The sequence below is a fragment of the Ovis canadensis genome, chromosome 4 (assembly GCF_042477335.2).
Source record: "Ovis canadensis isolate MfBH-ARS-UI-01 breed Bighorn chromosome 4, ARS-UI_OviCan_v2, whole genome shotgun sequence".
NCBI classification, from domain to species: Eukaryota; Metazoa; Chordata; class Mammalia; order Artiodactyla; family Bovidae; genus Ovis; species Ovis canadensis.
Genome location: NC_091248.1, coordinates 70376865 through 70397864, shown reverse-complemented (window position 1 = coordinate 70397864; position 21000 = coordinate 70376865). Strand labels below are relative to the sequence as shown.

Genomic DNA, 21000 nt, shown 5'->3' with positions numbered 1-21000 from the left:
GGTAAAGAATCCGCCTGTAATGAGGGAGACCTGGGTTCAATCCCTGGGTTGGGAAGATGCCCTGGAGAAGGGAAAGGCTACCCACTCCAGTATTCTGGCCTGGAGAATTCCATGGACTATATAGTATATGGGGTCACAAAGAGTCAGACATGACTGAGCAACTTTCACTTCACTTCCATGGGTGTACATCCCAGAGTCCTGCTAGACGATGGCACCTGGAATATACACACGACAGGACTCACTCTCATGGCATTTAAAGCCAGAAGTGAACTGAACTATCTAATGAGGTAATCCAGTTTCAACCCAGCTTAACTCCTGATGAGTTCAAAGTGTTCACTCTCTCATCTCAGCTGGCCATCAGAAAAAAGCATACCCTCTCCGGGTAAATAATATTTAAATATTTACCCCAGACTCTTCTAAATACTAGGCTAGTGTATATATTTTTATGATTACCAGACATACAATGAAGCAGGAAAAAATGATCCCTGACCAAAAGAAAAAATGGCCAAAAGAAAACAGACCCACAGATTAACTTTATGTTGGAATAAGCAGACAAGGACTTAAAAATAACTATTATAAATTAAATTACATGGAGGAAAATATTAACTGATGAGATGAAAACATGGAGAACTTTAACAGAAAAATGAAATCTTTAAAGAATAGCCAAATTATTATAGAAGAATCAAGAGAAGTCTTGAAAACATCTCTCTTGGTAATAATAAAATAGAATAAAAAGCCAAAAAGAAAAATTGGTAAGGATATGTAGAATATTTGAAAAATGCCAGTAATCACTTTGAACCAACAATAAAAAAAATACAGAATGTGGTATATTTTACAAATCAACTAACATTTCTTTAAAAATTCAATGTTAGAGAAAACAAAAACAAGAACCTAAAAAAAATCTAACTAACCATACATGAGCCTTGATTTAGGGAAAATACTATAAAGAATGTTTTGGGGATAATACCAAAAATCTGAATTTATGAACTAGATATTTTAAGAAATTAGGAAATCACTGCTGATTGTCTTAATGTATTTACAGTATTATGGTTATGTAGAAAATGGAGATGAAATAGCATGTTATCTGCAATTTACTTTCAAATGGTTCAGGAAATGGTGTGTTTATAGGTTCCTCTGTGTGGAGAGTTAGAAAAGGGAAATTCTTTTATTAAACATACAATTATAGCTTTATATAATGTTTTGTTTCTAACTTAAATACTTCATATTACAAATAAAATTTTACTCATTTTTAGAAGGAAATCTTATGTATAAATTTTTTCAAGCTAAACAGTCAACAAAAATCTCAGGAGGGTAATGTCAGTAAGTCTTATTTCACATATCAAATTCCTCTTAAATTTTAAGTATAAATACTGGAAGCAAACTTTTATCAAACCCCACTTAAAGTTCATCTTAGCTTTCAAACTGACACTGCCCCTCTTAGAATCGTCAGTAGGGAAAGGAATACATATAACCCCAGTTAGAATTACGGATAACTCATTTCCAAATTTTATATTGTTTGAGGTCTTTTTTCACTCCCAAGTTTTAAGTTTAAGGTAAAGCCACTATAACGTCTCTTGTGTTTACTTCCCATAGTAAAATCTTTTTAGTATATTTTGCCACTGTTCTTTTTTGGCAGTTTGATCTAAATTCTTATTAATGTTTGTTTTTAGCAGTTTGACCTAAAAATGACCTCTTTCAGAACACATGGAGATACAATAACTATTGATAACAACACAAATCTGAGGAAAAAGAAGGAAGAGTGAAGTGTGAGGCAGATTCATTATTCAAGAGGAAGGTACAAGTAAATGCTCCTGTGAGAACACCACATATCAAAGTGGTATTTGAAATAAAGTCTAAAAGCCTGCCTGAAGTACTGGAATACTAATTTAAAAACAGTGCTGCTAAGAGCAAAGAGCTGATGGTCTTCAGTAGCGATAGTACTGATTTCCTGATTGGATCACATTATTACTTTGTGTCACAAGGGAAGGAGAAAATGTATAGTCTGTAGAACAGTCAGGTTTATAAACAATTTCTGCTTTAGAAGAGGCAAAAAAAAAACACAAGACACCCAAACATTTTAATTTCAAGCATGTCATTTCTTATGATTCTGGCTCCTTCCTTTAGTTCCCCAACTCCATAATTCTTTGGCTCCACAATCCACTGACAATACCCATCTTTTCACTGTTCCTCACCTACCTCGTATTTCCAGCTCCTTTCTTACACATCATCATGATCACCACATGTATACATCAGCATCGCCCCTGCTCCTCTCTTAAGTCATTACACTCATGTGAACATTAATCCTACTACACCATCTGTCCTCACTCTCTCCCTCTCCAAGAAAACTGTTTCACTATAACTCTGTGCCTTGATTATTGTAGTAGCTTCCTAACTGGCTTCCTTACTAACATCCTTGCCTTTTCTATAGTCTATCTTAACACTACAATTAATTCTTAAAAAATTATTGACACATTTCTAAATGTTAACAAGAGTCGGTTACTTCTGCTTAAAACATTTAATGACTGTTGATCTCATGCAGCATAAAGATCACTGACTTTATAATGGTCCGCAAGATTTTACAAAATCTAGCTATTTGTTATCTTATGTTCTACCACTCTCCCCTTTTCATTCTTCTGTAGCCACCCTGCTCTCATTGCTATTTCTGAAACATGCCAGCGAGCTCCTGTCTCAAGGCCTCTGGACTTGTTCAGGCTTGCTCTCTCACTTCCTTCATGTCTTTTACACATCACTTCAGTGAGGCCTTCTTTTCTATTTACTTTATTTTATTTACTTATTTTTTGCTTTACTTTTCTCATAGCACTTATCACTATCTGACCTGTATATATTTAGTTTATGAATTGTTTCTTGCTTCTAACTCCCACTAGCATTTAAGTTCCATGAGGGCAAGCATTTTATCTGTTTGGTTGATTGTTGTACTTACAGTGCCTCTGATGTGACTGATACACAGTGGACAAACATTTAAATTCTTTATTAAATGAATAAATAAAAGAACTAAGTAAAATACATATTTTTATCTGGGCTATCTGTTGAATGGATGAAATAGGAATTATTATGTAATTTTAAAATGATATTAAAACAAAAACTTTGAATAAAAAATAACTGGATTGAAATATAAACCTAAAGTTACCATAAACTTATTGTCCAAGAAGAAAGATAATGTTTTGCTTTTGAGAATTCATAATTCAGTCAACATATAAATCTGTTCTCATAATTTTACCCCTTGAGAGAAATCATCAGCAGTGTTCTATTTTCTGATGTTTATAACATTAGACGCTTTGCTATGAGAAAATAAACATTATCCAAAGTCAATATAAAAGTTGGAATACCCTGAATCACATATAAAAATTCAGAAACTGGAAACTTATACAGATGTTTTCAGCTTTAAAGAATGGAAAATATTAATTTTTACTTGAATTCAAATATAATTATCTAAAGAAATTTCTATGCTATAACTTATGAATGATGACTCAAGTGCTAATTAAATCTCATATTTTAAATGTAGCAATACTTAAATATATTAAATGTACTTAAAGGTATACTTCTAAAAAGTTGAAACAAAAAATTATAAGTTATATCAAAGAAAAACAATTTGATTAAAAGAGATGAATGAAATAAACCTAGAGAAAGTAAGGCAAGGGGGAGAAACTAAAAGACATCATCTGTTCTAAAAATTTCTATTTTGGTACAATGAATCATATACAGCATTACTTAGACTTAAGAATTTAAATAAGACATCAGAAACCAAAAATGTTAGTTCATAGAAACACTCACCTACAACACCATTCAATACGACCTTCGCCCTCACAAGTTTTTGCCCAATGATTATCTGCCAAATTTTTCATTGCAACAGCATATTCACAAAGAGTTTCCTCATCCTCACAATGTTCTCTCCAGATCTTATCAAAATCTCCCACTAAAAACAAGGAAAAAAAAAAGTTTACTTAAAATATGTCAAGCTCTTAAGTTTTAGCATAATCTAAAATTATTATTTAAAGATGAGTGTAAGCAAAGTCATGAAGCAAAATTTCATGAAGTTTAAAACTTTATAAAATTTGAAGCTCTTTTATGCAAATAGATTCACCATTTTAACCATGATGATTTGACAAGCAAATAAAATTTACCATTTTAAACAGATTTGTGACGCTAGAGCTCTACATATTTATCAGTGTCCTATATTAAAAAAGGTTGATAGGTGAGATAGCAACATACATTAGCATGCAAGTTAAACGTTTGCATTGATATACTTGGATTTGCTCTAGGAATACTACACTTTAAAAAATTATATTCCTAGGGCAAAATGTTGCTAGAGAAATTACCCTGGAAACCTCTCCAAAGTTTTGAGTCTACATAAGATGAATAAAAATTGTAAGGTGACTACATTATCTGGCCACAGTATTACTTCCATCTACTACCTTTTTCTTTTTAATTAAATTAGTGATCACATTTAACATGAAATCTGAAAAATCAATGTGAGTTCTAACAAAGGTATGAAAATGCCACAGCCAAATAAATAACATTAAAACAATTACAAAGGTAAAAAAATAAACAAAAATTATCAACGTGGCTTCAATCAATGCTCTTAAACATAATTTAGGTTCTCTTGCCACGTGCTCAAGTACAGGCAATTGTTTAGTGACACAATAAACTTAGAGATATAAATATGACAACCAAATTTGGGGGGTGATAATTATATTAAGTTCTTTCTCCAGGCAAGACAATTAGTTTCAGTAAGACTTGGGTTTGTTTTTTTTTTTTTTTTTAAATAGAAAAGGAATTATAATAGCTCAAACTTAACAGTACTTATCTATTAAAAAGTTGCAAACCTTTATTGGTTACTTTAAGCACCCAGTTCAGCAGGTACAGAGTTGAAAACCAAACTATTATCCTTCTAGTTTGACCAATACAAGAAAAAGCAATTAAGGGTACAAACGTGCCCTCACACACACACTGCTCAGTTAAGATGAATGTGTATCAGTCTCAAACTTGGTCTGAATATTCCTTTTAAACCCACAAAGGATGAAAAGCTGTTTCTTTTCTGTGTGAGATTATGTTCTTATACAGTAATATTTTCATTAATCACTAATACTTGTATAGTAATAGGGCTCTCATTTGTTATATAGCAGACTGGCAATAAATGGCTATTAGAAATGGCAACCAGTGTTCTTGCCTGGAAAATCCCAGGGATGGAGGAGCCTGGTGGGCTGCTGGCTATGGGGTCGCACAGAGTCAGACATGACTGATGTGACTTAGCAGCAGCAGCAGCAGCAGAAACAATACTTGTGTAGTAACAGGGCCCTCAATTTGTTATATAGCAAACTGGCAAAAACTGGCCATTAGAAACAAGCAGGCAAACAAACTTTTCTAAATCCTCAAAGAAAAACTCTCCAGTTTTAGTAACATCTTTCAGATGTACTTATTAAGTCTCTAAGTAGGACTACAGGAAGTACAGTCTTTGAAACAAATATACTGATTAATGATTCTTCAGTATTATCTATTATGTTCATAAAACTATTCCTGACTTTACTCACCAGATTTAATGCCAAATGGTTCATTAAGGTACAGAATCATTTTCAAGATGCTTTATCATTACTTGAAATGGATATTGTCAATTCTTTTTCAATAACACAAGAGACAACTCTACATGTGGACATGACCAAATGGACAATACTGAAACCAGACTGATTACATTCTTTGCAGCCAAAGATGGAGAAGCTCCGTACAGTCAGCAAAAAAAAGACCTGGAGCTGACTGTGGCTCAAATAATTAGCTCCTTATAGCAGAATTCAGGCTTAAACTAAAGAAAGTGGGGAAATCCATTAGGCCATTCAGATATGGCCTAAATCAAATCCCTTATGATTAAACAGTGGAGGTGACAAATAGATTCAAGAGATTAGATCTGGTAGACAGAGTGCCTGAAGAACTATGGACAGAGGTTCATAACACTGTATAGGAGACAGTGACCAAAACCATACCAAAGAAAAAGAAATGCTAGAGGGCACAGTGGCTGTCTGAGGCAGCCTTACAAATAGCTGAAGAGAAAGAGAAGCAAAAAGCAAGGGAGAAAGGGAAAGATATATTCAACTGAATGCAGAGTTCTACACAATAGCAAGAAGAGATAAGAAAGCCTTCTTCAATGAAAAATGCAAAGAAATAGAGGAAAACAACAGAATGGGAAAGACGAGAGATCTTTTCAAGAAAACTGGAGGCATCAAAGGAACAGTTCATGCAAGGATGGGCACAATAAAGGTCAGAAACAGTAAGGACTTAACAGATCCAGGAGAGATTAAGAAGAGGTGGCAAGAATACACCGAACTGTACCAAAAAGGTCTTAGTGACCTGGATAATCACAATAGTGTGTCAACTCACCTAGAGCCAGACATCCTGGAGTGTAGAGTCAAGTAGGCCTTAGGAAATATTACTATGAACAAAGCTAGTGGAGGTGATGAAATTCCAACTGAGCTATTTCAAATCCTAAAAGATGATGCTGTTAGAGTATTGCACTCAACGTCAGCAAATTCGGAAAACCCAGCAGTGGCCCCAGGACTGGACAAGGTCAGTTTTCACCCCAATCCCAAAGAAGGGTAGTGCCAAAGAACGTACAAACCACTAGACAATTGTGTTCACTTCCATGCTAGTAAGCTTATGTTCAAAATCCTTCAAGTTAGGCTTTAGCAGTACTTGAACCGAGAACTTTCAGATGTAAAAGCTGGATTTACAAAAGGCAGAGGTACCAGAGGTCAAACTGCCAACATTCACTGGATCATAGAGAAAGCAAGTCAATTCCAGAAAGACATCTACTTCTGCTTCATGGACTGTGTGAAAGCCTTTGATTGTGTGGATCACAACAAACTGTGGAAAATTCTTTAAGAGATGGGAATACCAGACCATTTTACCTGTCTCCTGAGAAATCTGAAAGTGGATCAAGAAGCAACACTTAGAATTGGACATGGAACAACTGACTGGTTCAAAACTGGGAAAGGAGTACAGAAAGGCTGTATATTCTCACCCTGTTTATTTAACTTATATGCAGAGTACATCATGCAAAATGCCTGGCTGGACAAGTTACAAGCTGGAATCAAGACTCCCGGGAGAAATGTCAACCACCTCAGATATGCAGATGATACCACTCTAACGGCAGAAAATGAAGAGGAACTAAAGAGCCTCTTGATGAGGGTGAAAGAAGAGAGTGAAAAAGCTGGCTTAAAACTCAACATTCAAAAAACTAAGATCATGGCATCTGGTCCCATCACTTCACACCAAATAGAAGGGGGAAGAGTGGAAGCAGTGATGGATTTTCTCTTCTTGGGCTCCAAAATCAATGCAGATAGTGACTGTAGCCATGAAATTAGAAGATGCTTGCTTCTTGGAAGGAAAGCTATGACAACACCAGAGAGTATATTTAAAAGTAAAGACATCGCTTTGCCGACAAAGGTCCATATAGTCAAAGCTATGGTTTTTCCAATAGTCACGTATGGATGTAAGAGCTGGACCATAAAGAAGGCTGAGCACTGAAGAATTAATGCTTTTGAACCTTGGTGCTGGAGAAGACTCTTGAGAGTTCCTTGGACAGCAAAGAGATCAAACCAGTCAATCCTAAAGGAAATCAATCCTGAATACTCATTGAAAAGACTGATGCTGAAGCTCCAATACTTTGGCCACCTGATGTGATGAGCCAATTCATTGGAAAAGCCTCTGATGCTGGGAAAGATTGAAGGCAAAAGGAGAAGGGAGCAGCAGAGGATGAGATGGTTAGATAGCATCACTGACTCAATGGATCTAAGTTTGAGCAAACTCAGGAGATGGTGAAGAATAGGGAAGCCTGGCATGCTGCCATGGGTTCCAAAGAGTCAGACTTGACTTATCAACTAAATAACAATTATCAATTCTAAAAGACCCTTTTGTTTGAACATGTAAGTTTCACTGTCCTATGTAATGTACATATTACAAGTAAATACATAAACTTACTATATTTTCTGGTAATAGAAGTCATTCAAACAAAGGTTCTATAATCACATATTTTTGGGAAAACCTATGTTTAACTTTAAAAGATTTCCTTTTTTCAAGACTTAGTTTAGATTCTACAGAAGGTACAACTAAGGGAGCCCTAGGAGACAGGAGTGAGGGAGTTGGGGAGAACAAGTTAAGGGAGGAGAAAATGCTAATGCAAGGATGCATAGTTGAGGCTGCTGCTTTGGACAACATGGAAGCATAGAGTGTGCCTCAGGAATTGTGCACCCAAAGGATGGGAGGCTAGAGCATTTATTTTACAGTTACTATCCCCCATTAAGAGTTGCTAACAATCTGTACTTCAACTCTACACTAAGGCACTGAAAAAGGGGATGCCCTCAGTGGGCTCCAGCAGTTTTGGAAAAAGCTGAAAAGAAAGCAGCATTTAAATGGGGATTCTGTCAGGGCTAGTCCCTCTGAGCTCACAGTATCTGACCATCATACCCGAGGACCAATGTTATGTTACACTCCTAAGCCACCAAAGGCAACTACTATAAATTCTCTGAGTCCTTACTATGTCATCGTATACTGTGAAACTATATTCAAAATTCTCTTAAATGCTGACAACTTTTTATGAAGTTTTAAGGCTTACAATTAATATTTGCTCTACTAAAATTTTGAGGAAGGATTCAAATTTGTCTGGAAGCCTATAAACTCAAACTGTTTGCAAACTTCAATTTAGTGTTTTCACTAACATTTAAGAGTCTCCAGATTCTCCAAGTATGTTGATACTGAGACTAACATGATTAATAGTTAGTACATTTAAAATATAACCAAGACTAAATGCGATTGTACATAATTTTCATTTTCTTTACCAGATTTGCTGAAAAAGTACTCTATGTTTAATACTACAGAGAATAATAAAGTTAATGAGCAAGCACTGGCATCAAACAAAAGGGAGAAGACATGTGGTATCTGTTCTCACAGAGATATAAACCTGACATATTCCCTATGGTTCACATAAGCCATTCCAGACCCAGAAGTTTTAAATCATGTATTTATTCAAGTTGTCAAACCCCAACTACTAGGTATAACACTATGTTGCATGTCTGGTGGTTACAAAGTTGAACAAAAAACATAGCCTTCAGTTACTAGAAAATTCCACTTTCCAGAATACCCATGAAAACTTATTTTTAAAATAAATTAATTTATTAAAAACAGAATGGGACAGTCCCATGTTTTTCACAACAGCCCACTGTTTGTTTTTACACCATTCAAAATGATGCTGTTTATGTTTTAAGTAGTATATTTTCAAAATAATTTATGATTTGTGTTCTAAAAGTCAAAAAAAGTTAAGGTTGACCAGTGAGCTGCATATGCAGAAAAGTATGGCGAAGCTCAGTTCTGAGGATTTTTTGTTGTTATTGCTACCTTTTAGTCATTACGTCAACTGGACTTAAAAGATGATCTTATTTAAAAGGATAATATTTCTTTATCAAAAGGTAAATCAAGAATGAAGAACTTCCTGAGGTCTGTGTCCAAGATCTACTCAACAAGAAATGCTTAAGTATTTAAGTTCAATCAATCAGTGCCTTTGAGTAATTAATAATTAGCCTTATAATGATTTTTATATACTGGCACTTGTGACAACTCAAAATCATTGTGATTAATAACCTATTTTCTTACTTATTTCTTACAGGCATCTATAAAAGGAGAGAGAGAGAGAAGGGGGGAGGCAAGGAAAGGGAAGAATTGCACAGAGAAATCTGGGCAATTCAAAATTTATATTTAGATGTTCTGCAGCCTAACCTGAAATTAATCATTAATAAACATTTTCTAGTCAGACTAAAATAATAAATGTAGAGAAGACATCAGTATTCATTTGTTTAAATACATCATTTTAAGATCAAGTTAAAGCTCTGCCAAATCTTTAAAGTCCCATGATTGTCTCATAAAATTCTAAAATAAAGTCTGCATTAACAGGACTATTTATCATATTCTTTCTTTACATTTAGACTTTTAAAAACACGAAAAACTAATTAATAATTCAAAACACAAGTGATGCCAACTTAAAGTTGTGAAACCAAATTCAGCACGAAAATCAATGAATCAAATTACTCTGAAACTTGGTCTTACTCTCAAGATTAAATTGTAATTATTGACTAAACTCACCTTCATAAGCCTATGCCACAACTAAAGAATATTCAATATAAGTTACTTCCAATGAAAAGACAGTAACTAGGAAAAAATAGTACATTCATTAGTGGATTAAAAGACAGAGTTCCATGGAATATAAGAAGGAAAAAAAAAAGCTCATAGATGCAGAGAACTGACTGGTAGTTCCCAAGGGAAGGGGGTTGGGGAGTAGGCAAAATAGGTGAAGAAGGTCAAAAGGTGCAACCTTTCAGTTATTAAATAAATATGTCATCAGTTCAGTCAGTTCAGTTGCTCAGTTGTGTCTGACTCTTTGCGACCCCACGAATCGCAGCACGCCAGGCCTCCCTGTCCATCACCAATTCCTGGAGTTCACCCAAACTCATGTGCATCAAGTTGGTGATGCCATCCAGCCATCTCATCCTCTGTCGTCCCCTTCTCCTCCTGCCCCCAACCCTCCCAGCATCAGTCTTTTCCAATGAGTCAACTCTTCGCATGAGGTGGCCAAAGTACTGGAGTTTCAGCATCAGCATCAGTCCTTCCAATGAAAACCCAGGACTGATCTCCTTTAGGATGGACTGGCTGGATCTCCTTGCAGTCCAAGGGACTCTCAAGAGTCTTCTCCAACACCACAGTTCAAAAGCATCAATTCTTCAGAACTCAGCTTTCTTCACAGTCCAACTCTCACATCCATACATGACCACTGGGAAAACCACAGCCTTGACTGGACGGACCTTTGTTGGCAAAGTAATATCTCTGCTTTTTAATATGCTATCTAGGTTGGTCATAACTCTCCTTCCAAGGAGTAAGCGTCTTTTGATTTCATGGCTGCAGTCACCATCTGCAGTGATTTTGGAGCCCCCAAAAATAAAGTCTGACACTGTTTTCACTGTTTCCCCATCTATTTCCCATGGAGTGATGGGAACTAGATGCCATGATCTTAGTTTTCTGAATGTTGAGCTTTAAGCCAACTTTTTCACTCTCCTCTTTCACTTTCATCAAGAGGCTTTTTAGTTTCTCTTCACTTTCTGCCGTAAGGGTGGTGTCATTTGCATATCTGAGGTTATTGATATTTCTCCCAGCAATCTTGATTCCAGCTTGATATTTGAAAAAAAAAAAGAATTCCATTTTTAGTAATTTTCAGATTAGTTTAGATATTATTACTTTGATAGCAACGATCTTTGTAAGAACCAAGAATAAGAAGCTAAAAAGTCTTTTCTTTTTGCTCTTACTCAATAGCCTCAAGAACAGTTAGATTATAGGTCCAAACTTGAGTGAACCAATGGAATCTCTACACCTTCTCTTTAGAATGGATACTATTCCTTCTTTCTGAATTAACTTCTCTCATGCCATCTAGAATAGAAAATTTCTTTCTTTCAAAACATAAAAGAATTCCCATATTCTTCAAGAGGGTTTACCTCCCTCCCACTGGATCTTCCCTGGTGGCTCAAATAGTAAAGAATCGGCCCGCAATGCGGGAGACCTGGGTTCAATTTCCAGGTTGGGAAGATCCCCAGGAGAAGGGAATGGCTACCCACTCTGGTGTTCTTGCTTGGAGAATTCCATGGACAGAGGAGCCAGGCTACAGTTCATGGGATCCAAAGAGTAGGTCACGACGGAAGGTTAACAGAATAAATGAAGTAAGCCGAAAAACTCACGACCAGGTGGAAACAAGTTCAGCAGTCATTCCAAGACATTAAAACAAAGTGATCAGGAACAGATTATTTACAAACATAGTTAAACCACACACAGACCAGCTTTCTCAGTATTCTTGAGCATTTTATATAGTAGCAAACCTAAAGATGGCACAAAAACATCTAAGATGTTTGATGTTGACGTGTTCCTGAGAATCAAACGAACCACCTGAAAAACTTGCATATACACCTATCGTGCTGCTACTAGTCATTTCTCGGATAAGGGGAAAAATCCAATATTCTAATGTGTTAAAAAGGTTGGATCTTTCATATACAATGTTATTAACAGAAATATAAGAAGCAAAGGGGGCAAAAAAAAAAAAAAAAAAGATAAAGAACAAAAGCTTCAGCAATCCTAATACTGAAGAAGAAAGACACTATAGAACAGTCTAGATAGAAATTCCAGGAACCATTCAATCTTCAATACCCCTAAATGCATTCAAGTGGTAGTAACAATTACACCTTTTATTTTTAAAAGTATGTATTTAACACAAATAATGCTTTCTATATGCCAGATACTGTTTAAGTACCTTACAAATATTAACTCATTTAATTCTAACACCAATCCATTTTGACAGATATTTTACTTTACAGATAAGGAAACTGAAGTACAGAAAGATTAAGTAACCCTCTCAAAGGTACACATCAAACCTGGCAGTAAAGTGCCAAAGTCCATGCTCCTCACCACTGTACCACCTTGCTTCCCATAATGAGTTTCTAATTTATGAACTTTCATGGATATGAACAAAGCTTTGCACTAAAGCAAAGTACACTGACTCTACTAGCCACACACAAATGGTCTTTTGTCAGTCAAATGCAATTACTTAGTCTCTGGGTGGTGGTGATTTAGCCTCTCCAACTGCATTATTTGGTAGATTCCTGGCAGCGATTTCAACTCTGGCTGCACAATGGTTTCACCTGGACGTTTCATTTGATTGGTCTGAAGTGGGAACTGGTCATTTATTTTACTGCTCCCCAGATGAATCCACTGTGCAGTCATGGCTTAAAACCAAGGGTTTATGGCAAGACTGTAAACTCAAAAGCCTGGTGAAAAAATATATAGAGCAACTGAGGCTTGGGGCAAACTGAAGAGACAAATTTAATTCAAAAACAAAACACTGCACGGATAAACGTTTACATTTATAAATATAATTTGACCCATGGTGCATTTTCTGTTTCTTATTGCAAACATATTTATGATGAAAAATTAATTCGAACTGTAAAACTCTGAATACACCCTATACAAGAGATGGAAAGAATCAAGAAAAGTTAGAATCAGTATCTGTTATTCCCCTGTGAAACAACTTTACCTAAATGCATATCACCACACAGATCTTGTTTAGTGTAAACAAAGGACTTATGGAGAATCTTCTGGGACTTAATTTTTATGTAACTGGGAATAGGAATTTCCATATAAATAGAGGAATTTCTGTATAAATAAGTAATACTCAGATGTCCCTGTAAAGGCATGGGGTTCTAAAATAACTTGTGCAATGAGCATCAGTGATTCTACACATAAAGCACAATAAATGAGTACAGTTTACATCAGTGGTTCTCAGATGTTTAGATTTTAAAACCAGCACAAACTTCACCTCAAAAATTTGGGAAGTGAATATTGGGGTTGAAAAATTTTGTGTGTGAAGTTAGAGTATATAAATAAATACAAAGACATATACAAAATTATTATCATACCAACACACACAGAGACACTTACACCACACACAACATCCTTATTAGTTCACATTTTTTGAGAAAAAAAATTTTTTAACCTATACTCACTACTGACAGTTTTAATTTAAAAAGTGGACTGATGTTAATAATGATAATATGGACCATTTCAAAAGACTAAATTAATCTAATACACTCATTTAAGATATGACCATAAATTCATTACAAAAATTTTGTACTGAAAATTAAAATTTAAAAATTATGAATATAAAAAGATTAGATTCAAACCACATGGATATATTCTATATCAGCTTCCTTCTTCTGTGTGTGTGCCTTAAATCTACAAGGCAAGGTGCTAGATACTAGGGACACAAAGATAAAAAGGCAGACTCCTACTCAAGGAACTAAATTTAGTGGGAAAGACAGATAACTGAACTGGTAAGTGATAACTATTGGCTTCCCAAGTGGTTTAGTGGTAAAGAATCTACCTGCCAATGCAAGGAGATGCAGGAGATGTGGGTTTGATCCCTGGGTCGGGAAGATTGCCCTGGAGGAGGAAACGGCAACCTGCTCCAGTATTCTTACCCAGGAAATCCCATGGACAAAGGGATCGCTACAGTCCACGGGGTCGCAAAAGAGTTGGACACAACTGAGCACGCCGCAAGTGATGACTGCAATAAAGGAAAGGTAATGGTATCTTGGGAGCATAAAGGAGCATACTTACTTATGTAAAACCAGTAAGATACTACTGGTATCTTCCAAGAGTCTATCCTCCATTATACATTATCATCACTCCACTGGCCTGTTCATCTGCCCTCAAAACTTTAACAGAGGGCTTCCAATCCTTTACTACCAAGGGACACATCTGAATTAAATCATTACCATTACCATATGACAAGCCAACGTGCCTATCTACTCTTTTCTCCATGCCTCCATCTCAACACACACATTTCTAAACTGGCTGGAAATGGCTATTTATATTTTTCCAGGCAAGAAATCTTGGCATCCTCATTGACTCTTCCCTTTACTTTCACTAAAACTGTTCACTCTGACTTTCAAAAAGTATTTGACTTATCTTTCTCTATTTTCATGAACACTACTTTTACTTCTATTATTAACCTTTAAAAAATACATTGGTGTAAGTCTCCTAGCTTACTTTCATCTAGATTCCTTCCTACTTCAATCTATTGTACTTTAGCTAGGTGTTCAACTCCTTTGCCCACTGTATAATCTACAGAGTTTTAAAATAATACAGATGCCTGTGCTCCACAAAGTTCCACAGGCAATACTAATGTAGGATCAAGGTTGATATCCACTGCATTTGTTGTTACATTTTTTTCCCCCAAAATCAAAGGATGTATACCAATACTGTTGATTTTTACTGTATCTTTTAAAATGTAAAAATTTCCTAAAAAGATACCTTACTACAAGGTGACTAAAAATAACAAAATCAAATAGTTACTATGCGTCCCTCACTGAGTTTATCCATGTTCCCTTTATCTTCCAGTGTTACCGATTACTGTTTTTTTTTTCCATTTTTCTTTCCCTGCTAGAAATGCAGTTCAAACTCTCCTAGCGCAACTAGGAGACTCTCCGTTCTGTGGACAGTTTTCAACTTACTCATTTGGTGATTGAGCAAAGATTCCATCACTAAAAAACAGGGCTTTCAGATTCTGTATCAGAATCAGAAAAGAACATGTGAAGAAAAAAGAGTTAAACGTCACTCGATTAAAAAAAAAAAAAAAAAGTAAAACAAAGGGAATCTGAAGTGTCTTGGGGTCAAAGAGTTGGTCAGTAATTTAAAGCAGTATTGAAAGCCCCCAAAGGAGAAAAAAATTAGGAAAGTGCAACTAAAAACACAGTCTGTTATTCTAATTTTAAAAGTAATTTCAAAACTTTGTTTCATGAAAAAACACTAACAATACATTTATTCTTTCACTTTTAGACCTTTTGATTTTAGTTTAAAATTTTTTCTAATTCAAAGGTTTTTCCCTTCCCCCTACAATTCTGTTTTAGCTGTACGCAAAGGAAAAATCAATCACAAATGAGCAGCTTATCCTAAACTGCTGTTGCAGTACCCTTTGTCTTAAACAAGGAGAATAATTTGAATAATCAATAAGAATTGAACATCTATACTAGGCTATTTAGTAGCTGACTCTTAAAATGCTGCTCAGAGCTGTTAACCTTTGTAACACAATTTTTTTTCCTGACTTAAGTCTACAAAATCAACCTAGTCTGTGTTCTTTTCTGTTTCAGTATCAGTAACCTATCCTATTTATTCTAACTACTTTTAAAATATTATCACTGCTACTAGCAACACTGATTTTTTTAAATGTAGAAAAGTATAATAAAGATCACTCATTAACCTATGTTTTGAGAATATCATTGTTAACAGGTTAACATGCGTTTTAACTTTTTTCTGATTGATAATCTGCACGGGTCTATGTGACAAACTGTTTTAACCTGTTCTGGCATGCAGAAAAAGTAAATTCAGAGACAATTAAATTGATGAAAACTGCTAAAGACATTCACAAAATAGGTTAAAAAAATAAAGGTTTCCATTTATATAAACTCAATCCTTTATCTATAAATGACTGACACCAGAAACACTCCTTCTCATCTCCATTGCTAAACATTTCCTGACCATTTCCTTTTGGTAACTACTTCAGATATCAGCACTGCCTGGAATACTGACCTTTATCTCCAATTCTCACTTTACTCATACAAATAGGCAAAGGATCTCTAAGTGCTGACAGAGGACAGGCAGTAAAATGGAGTAGAGAGAGGAAAAGTGTTAAAAGAGTGCATTAAACTTAACTGCTAGGCTTCACAATCTTATCCACAACCCCCAACCCCAAGCCTGCTCATTGCCACAATAAGCATCAGTTTGCACAAATGCACTGGGAAAGGTAGAGAGAAACTTTTTTCTACCAACCTTATTTTCAATATTATTCCTTCATTTTCAATTTCAATATTATTCTTTCATTTTCAATTCCACTATCAAAGATAAGGAAAGGGAAAACTGTATTATCCAACACTACACTCATTATCCAGGTCTCACTCCTGTCTTTTACTATCTAGAGAATGTTTTTGCCTCTTCCTTCATTCTATCCCAATTTATTTTCTTCTCTGCTGTCACTCCAGAAGAAACCCACGCTTCACATAGCTGTAACTCAGCAAATCATACTTATTATTCCAGGGACTGCCCCATTCTCATCAATTTACATCCTTTTACCCAACACAAATTCTAGGGCTACTTCCTGCTTCTCATTTTCCCTCTCACTCCAAGAACATCTGGAGACACCATTAGGCTTTGAACTGGGTTGGGGGGTGGGCATTAATCTCATAAAATCTGTTAGAATCTCATAAAATATGTTTGGTGCTAATGATGAACTATCCAAATTTCAAGCAAGTTATTTTACTAGTTTTAGGACTCAGCTCACTCATGTATAAAAACGAAGGAAGTCATTTAGATTATCACTTGAAAATCCGGCTGACAAATTTCCAAGCACCATTGACAGGGGTTCTGAAACTATACATCTGAGGTGGAATGGAGTAATTTTCTAAAAGGCACCCATATGAGTTTACTGTTTATTCATGTTTGGGAATCACTAAAGTTCCTTCTAGTTTAACATTCAAAGATTCTATGCTGGAATTTTCACTGCATTTTTTGATAGGAATATTGTTATAAAAGGAGTACAGTTTCCATAATTATTGGTTTTATTTTTTATTTTTATTTATTTATTTTTTTTTGATCACTTCATGCATTTTATTGATAGTCTATATTTTAAATCTGCAGTATGCATAATTATTGGTTTTACAGTACAGGCATGTTACTGATTAAATAGGCCTTTGTAACCTGACCCAGCACCATTTGTATTATTATTTTATAACCAGAGAAGACCTGCAAATGACACTTTAATGACAGTAAGACCTCAAAGTAAAGCATTAAATTAATAAAGCACGAATTCTTTGGTATTATTATATGAAAAATCAGACTTTTTCAGGTGGTGCTTTCACAGATTTTTGTCAAATCACAATTCTTGACCTATATGTCAGAAATAAAGATAGAAAGGGCATGCTTTTTAGGACCTTTTACTTTGCTAGTTCACTGATGGGGCTTTGTATATCATTAAAACCCAGAGAAGTCTAGATCATTGGTGGAATTCAGGGCATTAAAACACCTAAAGAACAGTCTCATTCATATGCTTACAGACTGCCAGGACTTTACCTGCCCTAAAGCAAACTGTATCATTCACTTATGAACTACATGTATCTATCCTAGTTCTGGTAACTTCCAAATACTAATTCTCGTTATAAACAAGCGTTCCCTTGGTTAATATTCAGGCTTAAACACATGCTTCAACATGCAGGAACTAAGAATAAACAGCAGACACGATGACACCTAATTTTTGAATGAATTAATAATGAATAATCAAATTATTATAAAAAGGTAAAAATGGAAATTGAATTATATGCTATCCATTTTTTTCTTTAAAAAGAGATACTTAAGTTTGTACAAAATACACGATAAAGTGTGTCCATTTATTTCCTCATTTTTCCAAATAACCAACAACCTACTGAATGCCATTATGTAAGTGCATTCTCTGAATATCAAGAATGATGCAATCGTTGCTATAGTAACTACTCATTATTGAATAAATTGTGGGTTGGGGTTAAAGCATTCTTGAAAAAGATTTCAATGTCTCAATATGCCTGATAAGTCTCTATTGCTATTAAACAATAACTATAGGTTATTTTTTAGGATTACTATTTAAGCAGCTATTAAAAAATAGAGCCTTGAGTTGTCAAGGGGAAAAAAAACTTTAAAGTTTGAAAAATGAAACACATCACCTACATTCAAAAGAACAAAAGATACTTAGTTTTACTCTTCCAGAGTAATTGAAAAGTGTTTGTAACTCAAAAGTAACATTATCTTAGCTATCTGTTCCTTCCCACTGTCATAATTTTGCTTTTAATCCAAGCTTAACCAAGTATAAGACAACCACTAGAAGACTGCCGACTTCTCTACGTGCAATTAAACTAAAGCCAGAAGAAAGCAAGAAAAAAATTATCTCTCGTTTTGATCTTTAGAAGAAATGTCTCCTGAGCACATGAAAAAACTGGTAATTTTCACTGTCAGTTTCTTATAAAATAGTTCTGTAAGAAAGCTTGTATTTTAAAACACCAAATATAACTGTAGATCCCAACTATAAACAGTTATCAGGCCCAAGCAAAAGCTACTATGGCTTCTCCTTTGCTCAAGATCTTCCATAAGAGGGGTTCCCAGCGATGGCTGTTTCGCGGGGTACCCTTAGGAGGCTTAGTCGTTACATACTATTCATATCTGAAGAATATTTTAAGAATCTGCCCCAGATCTCTTTCTCTCCCGCCTAAATAAACACTAAGATCCAGCATTTAAAGAACGGGATGGAAGCGGGGAGGGGGGGGGCGGCCGGGGGTGGCAAGGATGGAGCCCCTCCCCCTTAGGTGAAGTCCAGTCAGCTAAAAGGCCTGCTGACTTCGCAGCCCTGGAAGCCAATGCGAGGAAGCTCCGGCCCGGGCTAAACCCGCAGGAATGAGGTAGTAAGAAGGGGGTCAAACGCGGTAACAAATCAAACAGGCTGATCAAAGTGCAGGGTGGTCAACTCGCGCTTCTTCCAGTTCATCTTTCTCGAATGGATTTCTGCCTGACTTCGTGTTTGAGCTTCTAGTCTCTCGTAACGATAGACCGCCACCTCCTGTGTGAGGGTCTGGGTTCTTGTGTGTGGTGACAATCTCAGCACCCAGGCTGGGGACAGGGGATGGCAGAGGTGGGGACTCGGCTCCTCCACAGGCCTGGAACTCTCCTGAAGGGCCCTCGAAGAAAAGGGGGCGGGAGGAGGGCGCCTGAAGCCGAACCGAGGGCTCGACCGAGAAGGGGGCGTCCTGGCCTGGGAGAGCGGCCCTGGCAGGGGCTGACGTGCAGCTCCTTCAGGTTGTAATGGTGGCCCCTTGGGGGAGGGGAGAGGTTGACAAGGGGCCGGGGGCGACGAGGGCTCCCCTTCCCCCCGCTCCGTTCGCTGTTTACCTTCCCGGTACTTCTTGCGGAGCCGCCGGTGGACGCTCTTTACCACGCCGGAGAGCTTCTCCTGCTCCAGCTTCCGCTCCTGCTCCCTAGGCGGCGGAGTGCTCGCGGGTCCGGCCCCGTGCTCGCGAGCAGCGCTTCGGCTGCCGGGCCCCGGCTCCATATCGCTGCTGCCGCCGCCGCCGCCGCCCCTCGGGCCCCCGCAGACGCCCGCCTGACGGAGGAGGTGGGGAAGGAGGAGGCAGCAGCGGAGGCAGCAGCGGGAGGAGGCAGAGGAGTCAGAGCGGCTGCCTAGGAGGTGGCCACTTACTCAAGCGCACAAGCTGATTGGTAGACTCTGGAGGGCTGGGCGGAAACGGAAAAGGCCAAAGGCCAATAGACGGAGAGCGCTAGGCCGCACCCGCTTGTTTGGGAAGGCGAGCAGCTGAAGGAGGCGGGGCTTGCAGGCTGAGGTTGCTGAGACAGTGCGAGCTCTAGGCCCGACAGCTCCTCTCCCTTCCCCGCCGCTCCAGGGATCCTGTGCGCAGGCGCTGTGATGAGGCCACGGGAGACGCGCTGCAAGCCATGCGCTTGCGCGACTGAGTTTGCTTAGGTTGGGCATCTTTGCTACCGCCCAGCTTTCTCAAGTCTTCTAGCCATTTCCCTTCCTGAGAGTTACATTCTGGTGTGATGCAGTCAGGGTCCTCTATCTGAGCCTCAGCTTCACCTTGTCAGTTGTAGGTTCCCTTTAGCTGCGTGGCCCTGAGAAGCATTTAGATGACTTGGGAACACGAGAATTTTACATTTTGAGGAACCCAGGCATGGATGGTTTGGTGGGCACAAAACGAGGTCTGGCTACCAAGTGTGTGCGTCCTGAGTTGTGCCCGGCTCCTTGCAACCCTATGGACTATATAGCCCGTCAGGCTCCTCTGTCCATGGAATTTTCCAGGCAAGAATGCTGGAGTGGGTTGCCGTTTCCTACCTCAGGGGATCTTCCCGACCCAGGGATCGAACCTCAGTCTTTGGTACTGGCAGGCGTATTCTTCACCACTGTGCTACCTGGAAAGCCCAAGCACTGTTTAATTCAAGAGCCAGCAGTGAATGATGCCTCTAGTGCTAGAGTTGGGCGGAAAATCATGGGAACCGGGGAAAGGAGAGGGGCAATAAAAAGCGATGTAAGATGGAAGAGGGGAAAGGAAAGCTAGAGAGTCCATAACAGATGTCCTTGAGAACGTCTGTGGTGGCCTGGGTGTCCGAGAAAGTCTGCGTTGGTCTAATTCGCATCAGAACTCTGAGCACTTTTAATGTTGGCATGGGTGGCTTGCCGCCTTTTAAATGGTTGAGAGAGAGAGAGAGAGAGAGAGAGAGAGAGAGAGAGAGAGAGAGAGAGAGAGAGAGAGCGAGAGAGCGAGAGCGCGCATTAGCTTTCAAGTGGTACTGAGGGTGCTGGAGTTTCAGAGATTCAACCAG

General features: G+C 37.5%; 1 protein-coding gene across 2 annotated transcripts in view; it reads right to left on the bottom strand.

Moving 5' to 3' along the window:
• Positions 1-19898, bottom strand: part of SAMTOR (S-adenosylmethionine sensor upstream of mTORC1) — an 84601-nt gene extending 64703 nt beyond the window's left edge. The window contains exons 1-2 of one of the 2 annotated variants that reach the window (XM_069587988.1): positions 19555-19898; positions 3793-3934 (exon numbers count right to left, since the gene is read on the bottom strand). In XM_069587988.1, coding sequence (XP_069444089.1) covers positions 3793-3934; positions 19555-19714 — 302 coding nt within the window. In that variant the 5' untranslated portion in view covers positions 19715-19898. The remainder of the gene's footprint in view (positions 1-3792; positions 3935-19554) is intronic. The other variant, XM_069587989.1, reaches the window with a different exon arrangement.
• Positions 19899-21000: the final 1102 nt, after the last annotated feature.